Genomic DNA, 7,833 nt, shown 5'->3' with positions numbered 1-7,833 from the left:
GCGGTTTCGTACCGAAATTTGTTTACCTTTTCAGAATCTTAAAATATAAATTATGATTTTTATGTTTGGAATACAATTAATATGTCAGAAAATCATCAGACATCAATTTTATCTTGCATTTCTGCAAAAACATTCCTAAAGAAGGAGGCAAAAATCCAACTTTTCTGAGCGAAAAAAAATTTTAATTACATATTTTACATGAATATTTAATTTTCAGGTATTTTACACATTCTCACGAATCATGTTTTTCATGTACGAAAAAAATCCTTCCCTACCAAACACTCCTTAGGAACAATAGGTTGAGAAATTTAATTTCTCATGTTTGGTATGTATTTTAAAAAATAACATTCAAAGGAAAGGATACTGAATACATGGGAAGTGGGAAGAAAGGGGTGGAATGAAAAATTCACAATAGAAAAAAAGTGAGGAGTGGAAAGACAAAAAAATGGGTGGTGGTGGGGGAGGGGTGTGAATACTGAATACATGGGCCATAATATAACACACGTACTGGACTATAGATTGGAAACCAAATAGCCCAAGATGTAACTTCACCGTCGTAGTCACAGAACACTGTTTCACTGTATTACCCCAAAAACCGTAATGAAATGAAAGAAATTTACACTCATCAGCATTATTCATTTCATTTCAGTGTAGTGGTAACGTAACCTTACTTTCTCTTTCGTCGTCCACAACGTAAATTACCATTATAGTCCGTTCGTGCTTCCTCTGTTGTTGTGTTGTTCTGTTGTCTCTTCTCTCTCTCTCTCTCTCTCTCTCTCTCTCATCACTGCCATGTTCTTCGAATCCCGATCCCTCCTCTTCCCGCTCCTTTTCTCTCTCTTCCTTGCTTCCGCCTTCGCTTCAGAGTCAGATCACAAGGTAATTCCTCATTCCCCAAATCCTTTTCCCTTCTTTCTTTTCGATCTACAGTCTCTTTGCTGCATTGGGATTTGGATCTGCCTACCGCGTGCGTTTTTAGCTCTTGCTTGCACTCAATTTCAATCTCTTAGCTTCGGATTTTTTTTCACCTAGGTGTCTTTGCAATGTGGGTGTTTTCTGTTCATTGTTTGGCTTTTTCTCTGCTAATTAGATTCAATTTGACTTCTTTGTCCCCTTTTACTAGTTCATGATCTTGGATCATCTGTTTTTTTAAAGGTTATAATAATTAATGCTGAGCTAGTTTTGGGTTTGGAATTAAGCTTCAGGGGTTTTTGAAATACCGAGATGCTGTATTGTGTGACTTGTGACGTGGGAAGAGCTTACATTGTGATTAGGCTTGGGTACCTAGTTTGTTGTTGTTGTGTGCATCAATTGTCATTGAATACATAGAAGGGTCCATTAAGAGATGTGTGAAAAGAGGGTTGGCTGAAATTGGACAGAACAGAAAAGAAATTTTGGTGTTGTTTAGAAGTCTTTGGTTATAATTGTGCTATCTATCTGCACTATTTTCAGTATTGTGAAGATTGATGAGGAGAATTGTCGCCCTATCTGTGTACCCCATTTTTTAGATTCAAAGTTTTTAAAACAAGTTTAACAGTTACTAGTCATATATGCTGTCTGATAATTCTTTTTAGAACTGAAAAGGTTCCGATGAAAAAAAATTGATTTGTAACTAACTGAGTGTGTATGTACTATGTAGGATTCTCTGGGCGTGGTTGTAAATCAAATTCTACCCTAACATAAGAAGTTTTTAATGGTGGATCAGTTTGATTTAGAGTACTTAAGTAATGTTTAAGATCAGTGCATCATCTTATGAGTTGCATGCTTTTTACTCTAATAACATTGTTATCTGGTTCTCTGAATAAAACTGGCTTACTAGACAAAGAGTCTGGATTTTGATTTTCTAACATAAATTTGAGATCGAATTGATGTGGACACTCATTACATGTTTTGCTAGAAGGTTTAAAATATTGAGCTTTAAGCTTTGCCAATGTGTGGTGTCTTAATATTTCTCCCAGAAGACTATCATAGATTATATAATTGATTATCATTCAGTGAACTGAAAATCCGAAATCAAATTATAAATCATGTCAATAACTTAGTATATGTTGTTCTTCTCTTTTTCTTTGCATAGTAGTCAGTTTTATGATTCAATTCATGTATCCTTGCTTTCTCTGTAGATGTGGTTGTCTCCTTCTCAATATCTTTAATCAGTTGTAACGTTTATCCCAACCCCTATACTATATTTGTTATCCCAGAATTTTTCCCCACTGAGCTGGTGAAACAGATTAAAATATGTGTATTTCATCTGTAGTATCAAGTGGTGAACAGCTTCTGTTTTTAAACGGATGTATTTTATTTTGTTGCAGTATCAACATGATGAACAAGTTAACCTTTGGGTGAACAAAGTTGGTCCTTATAACAATCCACAAGAAACATACAACTATTACAGCCTCCCATTTTGTCATCCATCTAGTAGTGCTAGTGCTGCACACAAATGGGGTGGTCTTGGTGAGGTCCTGGGTGGCAATGAGCTCATCGATAGCCAACTTGAAATTAAGTTCCAAAGTATGAAGGTTTCTTTCGTACTATGTATTTAATAGAAGAGCTGTTGGATGGCAAAATGGCTTTAATGCATGCTATTGTTTTCAGGAAATGTGGATAAGACTGTCTTTTGCCAGATAGATCTCGATGAAGCAAAGGTGAAACAGTTCAAGGATGCAATAGAGAATAATTACTGGTTTGAATTCTTCATGGGTATGTTTTGCTTTGTTTGTTTCACTTATTACTATGATAATTGACAACTTATAGAATGATTGTACTTTCAAGAAATGTTGGAAGCTTGCAGAAAATTATTTCTTTGGTCATTACAGTAACATGAAGAATAAAATAAACACAACATCAAAATGTATAGCAGAAGCAACCAGAGAACACCTAAAAATATATGGAAATTTCCAAAATATCTTATGCTTATTCTATATAAAAATATAGTAAAAATTATATTATATATTATGATATTATATATATATATATATATATATATATATATATATATTAGTATCTTGCAAAAGGGTAATATTGTCATTTACATATATATTTTATATCATCTCCTAATTCACCTCAAACATAGCAAAGGGTAGCATAAATATCGTCTAATAGATTATTTGGTGCACATCAAACATTGAATAGTATAAAAGCTTATTATGGTCTTAGCCTATCCTATTCTTATCCAATTCTTATATTTTATCTTGTCTACCAAACAAGCCCTTATAGTTATTCATAAGCATTCTAGAATACTTTAGTAAGTGTTAATTTCTATATTATAGTCACTATTACAACTGAAAGTATTAAATTAAGAACTGTGTGAAGTAATTTCTTGAGTATTTTTCAATAACTTAGTGTTAATTAATCATCGATATTATTCTGTTTTGATTGTCATAATGTTGTGACTTGTGAGGATTTGTTCCAAAGGATGATCTTCCTTGTATGCTTTTAATTAAATAATTTAATAATTATTAAATTCTCTTTCTTTTTTAACTGAATTACTTACTAGCATCTGTTCTTATTTCTTTTGGTCTGCTATGTGATGCACTAAACACAAGTTCAGATGATCTACCTTTGTGGGGTATGTCCAGAACTGCCTCTTCTTCTTTCTCTTTATTTGATATGATTTTGTAGTTTTGTACTTCACATGTTAGTCATTTATCTAACACTTCCTTTTTCATTTTAAGGATATGTTGGTGAGTTACATCCTGATAAGAACAGTGATAATGGCAAGCATGTCATTTACACACACAAAAACATTATTGTTAAATACAACAATGATCAGGTTAGAAGTTATTTAAATATCTTATGCTATCTTATGACAGGTTATGGAATCCTTGAAGTTTCATATTAAGGTCTGTTTCCTTGCAGATTATTCATGTTAATCTCACTCAGGATATCCCAAAGCCTTTGGAAGTAGGAAAACATTTGGACATGACATATTCTGTCAAATGGGATTCTACCAATGTCACTTTCGGGCGTCGCTTTGATGTCTACCTGGACCATCCTTTCTTTGAGCATCAGGTACAGCTTTGCTTTTAAAATTGAAATGGTGTTGTTTATGGTTTGGTGAATTGCTATGTATTCATCCATGTTGGTCCTACCATAGCTCTGCCACTGAGAATTTTGCTCCTTTGTTTTCTTTTTCCCTAGATTCATTGGTTCTCCATTTTTAACTCTTTCATGATGGTCATCTTCCTTACTGGTTTGGTGTCAATGATATTGATGCGAACTCTGAGAAATGACTATGCAAAGTATGCTCGGGAAGATGATGATTTGGAAAGTCTGGTGATGGTTTCGTGACTTTTATCTTAATTATTTGTGGAATATGAATCCTTTCTTACTAGATAAAGCATTGTGGTTCTAATTGTTGAATATTTGGTCATTTCTTCCATGCTTACAGGAGAGAGATGTTAGTGAAGAATCTGGCTGGAAACTTGTGCATGGTGATGTTTTTCGGCCTCCTCGCAACTTAGTTATTCTTTCAGCTGTTGTTGGCACTGGTGCTCAACTTGCGTTGCTGGTTCTTCTTGTCGTCTTGTTGGCTATTGTTGGGATGTTGTATGTTGGGTATGTGCATAACCTTCAACTGACTGAAACATAAGTTTGAATAATGAATTCATTGGAACCTAGTTGCGTACTAATGTTACTAAATGTAATAAGCATGTGGCAGTGCTTGCACAGTTGGCTATTTCTACTTCATACTAGTTGGAACACTTTGTGTTGTTTGTTCCTTTCTCTTTCGTTGATTATCATGTAAGTTTCCTTAATTGCTTGTCTCAGGCGAGGAGCCATTGTCACTACTTTCATTGTGTGTTATGCTCTCACATCTTTCATTTCTGGTTATGTGAGTGGGGGGATGTACTCACGAAATGGGGGTAAGTATCTTCTTTAATTTTCTGTATATTCGCTCCAAGTATGTTTGGGTGGCTTTGTCTCAGTCTTCTCTTTTTGGTTTTGAATGATTATGCAACTAATTTTTATGTTTGTTAGGTAAACACTGGATTAAATCCATGATCCTTACAGCTTCTCTGTTCCCATTCATGTGCTTTGGAATTGGATTTATATTAAACACAATCGCTATATTCTATGGGTCTCTAGCAGCAATTCCATTTGGCACAATGGTGGTTGTATTTGTCATTTGGGCTTTCATCTCTTTCCCCCTAGCACTTCTTGGCACAGTTGTTGGAAGAAACTGGAGTGGTGCTCTGAATAATCCCTGTCGTGTAAAGACTATTCCTCGTCCCATTCCTGAAAAGAAGTGGTACCTTACACCCTCTGTGGTTTCTCTGATGGGAGGACTGCTACCCTTTGGCAGCATATTCATTGAAATGTATTTTGTATTCACTTCCTTCTGGAATTACAAGGTGAATCACAGCACTACTATGACTTGTTTCTGTGATAAAGTTTCTTTTTCACTTATTGGTTTGGTTATAAAAGTTATTCGCATGTCATAAGAGCAGAGCATTATCAAGGAAAATAATCCTTGAAACTGGTCTTTTTAAGTAAAAAAATGTGTATATTTTAGTGGAAGCCAGGTGAACCTTCACATTGGCTTATATATTTTTTCTCTCTTTGGCATACAGGTGTACTATGTGTATGGCTTTATGCTGCTAGTCTTTCTGATTCTTATCATCGTTACCGTTTGTGTGACAATTGTGGGGACATACTTTTTGTTAAATGCTGAGAACTACCACTGGCAATGGACTTCTTTCTTTTCAGCTGCCTCAACAGCTGTTTATGTGTATTTGTACTCAATATACTACTTCTATGTGAAGACGAAGATGTCAGGCTTCTTCCAGACCAGCTTTTATTTTGGATACACTTTGATGTTTTCTCTTGGACTAGGAATTCTATGTGGTAAGTCTTCTTCAATTTGATTTAGATTTTCACCCTGCTTATGTGATTGGATATCTTATCGTGTGCTGATTAAGCCCCACTTCTTTCTATTGTCCTGAATTGGGTTATAATTTATCTTTAAATGTGCAGGAGCTGTGGGTTTTCTTGGTTCAAATTTGTTCGTGAGGAGGATCTACAGAAACATCAAGTGCGATTAAGGTTTTCTGAGTCAGACCTGAGCACTTCCATAGGTTTGTTGCTGAAGACAATAAATTTTTGGAGGAAGCCTCTGGTCATGTGTGGGGAACCTAACAATGTTTACAGGTAGAATCCACAGGGTTTTGAGAATGAGGATGTATTATTTTTCTATATTGGGGAAGCCCTGAGATTCTTTCCCCGGCTGTAATTGATTGTCTTCATAATTTTAGATAAGTAGTACAATATTCAACTCTTGTGGTTACTGTTTCATCCCCTTATAAAATAGGGGTCCCTTGAAGGACTGATGTCTAATTCCCCAACATGGGTTTCAACTATTCAATATATGTAAAGAGGGGATGAAGTCTCGGAAATGAATTTTGTATGAACATCTGAATATCATTCTTATCTGCTTCCTTAACTTTTAAATGATAAATAATGTTTGTAGTGTCTTCACCGTTTAGTTTATTATTTTAAGATTAACAATGGTTCGACCTCGTTGCTGCCGCGACAACTAGAGTTGCTATCTGAACTTTGTGGAGCTCATATGTATGTAATTCCCTACCTGTTACTGAAATGGAGTTTTGAAAACCATTCAAGTAGATAAACCTCTTGCATCCAATGGCTATAAACTTGTTTCAGAACCATACAAAAAACTTGTTCCATTTGAACATTTATGATATAAGGGCTGTGCCAACCACAATCTGAGTGGTGATAGAAGAGATAATAAAGCAACGCGTACAACGCTGCCACGTGGCAGATAGGGTTGGATGCGTGCCAACCACAATCTGAGTGGTGATAAAGGAGAAAATAAAGCAACGCGTACAACGCTGCCAAGTGGCAGATAGGGTTGGATGCAACTTCAGGTCGTTACGTGTTGCAAACACACTACTTCCACAAGCTCACACCCTTAATAAGTTGTCACAAAACACAAACCTAGTGCATAGCATATTCCAGTGTTTTTCATTTCATCGTGCATTCAATGGCCACCACAGCAGCTCTATCCGGAACCATGGTGAGCACCTCCTTCATGAGGAGGCAACCTATGACCACCACAAGCCTAAAGACATTCCCCAACGTTGGTGAAGCTCTTTTTGGTCTGAAAAGTGGACGAGGTGGTCGTGTCACTTGCATGGCCTCGTACAAGGTGAAGCTCATAACCCCAGAAGGAGAAGTGGAGTTTGAATGCCCAGATGATGTTTTCATTGTTGACAAGGCAGAGGACGAAGGCATTGAACTTCCCTACTCGTGCAGGGCCGGTTCTTGCGTTTCCTGTGTTGGCAAAATTGTGGAAGGTAACGTGGACCAGTCAGATGGTAGCTTCCTTGATGATGAGCAAATAGATAGTGGCTGGGTTCTCACCTGTGTTGCTCAACCTAGGTCAGACGTTGTCATTGAGACACACAAGGAGGGAGAGATCGAATGATCAATATATATATATATGATGTAATCTTATCCATTGCTGTTCTAATTCTATCTATATCTTGGATTTTTTATTTTGTTATAGTGATTTGGCATATTTGTGACAAATAGTGAGTTTATTACTTTTGTCATATTTGTGAAAACAAGTGAAATTGTTGCACCTTAATTCATTAGTTTGGTGATGCTTTTCTTACTGTTTATGCACAATAGTTTTTCTTGATCTTTTTCTTTCCTCTTTGATGGATCCGGGCAGAATAAGAGTAATTTTAATTTTTCAACTGGCAAGTAACATGACAAGCCCAATTGTAATGTTTTGTGTATGGCTTTTGATAGTAATTGAACAAAATATGGGTGAACCATATCTGTGATAATTATTAGCAAGAGAAGACAGGA

At 35.9% G+C, this 7,833-nt stretch overlaps 2 protein-coding genes across 3 annotated transcripts; both read left to right on the top strand.

Moving 5' to 3' along the window:
* Positions 1-612: 612 nt before the first annotated feature.
* LOC100780276 (transmembrane 9 superfamily member 1) lies at positions 613-7,606 on the top strand. Of its 2 annotated transcripts, none has more exons than XM_006580158.4 (12): positions 613-879; positions 2,310-2,508; positions 2,593-2,697; positions 3,548-3,565; positions 3,672-3,769; positions 3,856-4,008; positions 4,138-4,263; positions 4,388-4,554; positions 4,768-4,862; positions 4,978-5,351; positions 5,571-5,844; positions 5,974-7,606. In XM_006580158.4, the coding sequence occupies exons 1-12, from the start codon at positions 793-795 to the stop codon at positions 6,039-6,041; spliced, it is 1,764 nt and encodes a 587-aa protein (XP_006580221.1). In that variant the 5' UTR covers positions 613-792; the 3' UTR covers positions 6,042-7,606. The 2 variants fall into 2 exon arrangements, with proteins under 2 accessions (XP_006580221.1, XP_003524235.1); XM_003524187.5 differs by having other exon boundaries at positions 4,138-4,272.
* On the top strand, positions 5,997-7,606 carry LOC100813636 (ferredoxin-A). The gene has a single exon (XM_003524958.4). The coding sequence runs from the start codon at positions 7,001-7,003 to the stop codon at positions 7,442-7,444; it is 444 nt and encodes a 147-aa protein (XP_003525006.1). The 5' UTR covers positions 5,997-7,000; the 3' UTR covers positions 7,445-7,606.
* Positions 7,607-7,833: the final 227 nt, after the last annotated feature.

This window comes from Glycine max, chromosome 5, assembly GCF_000004515.6.
Source record: "Glycine max cultivar Williams 82 chromosome 5, Glycine_max_v4.0, whole genome shotgun sequence".
NCBI lineage: Eukaryota > Viridiplantae > Streptophyta > Magnoliopsida > Fabales > Fabaceae > Glycine > Glycine max.
Note: the sequence above shows the minus strand (reverse complement) of the source record. Positions and strands in the feature narration are given on the sequence as shown.

Coding starts and splice junctions, on each gene's coding strand:
- LOC100780276 (XM_003524187.5), top strand. CDS start 793: ATGTTCTTCGAATCCCGATCCCTCCTCTTCCCGCTCCTTTTCTCTCTC. Junction 4,009..4,137: donor ATCCTTTCTTTGAGCATCAG/GTACAGCTTTGC, acceptor CTTTTTCCCTAG/ATTCATTGGTTCTCCATTTT. Junction 4,273..4,387: donor ATGATGATTTGGAAAGTCTG/GTGATGGTTTCG, acceptor CCATGCTTACAG/GAGAGAGATGTTAGTGAAGA.
- LOC100813636 (XM_003524958.4), top strand. CDS start 7,001: ATGGCCACCACAGCAGCTCTATCCGGAACCATGGTGAGCACCTCCTTC.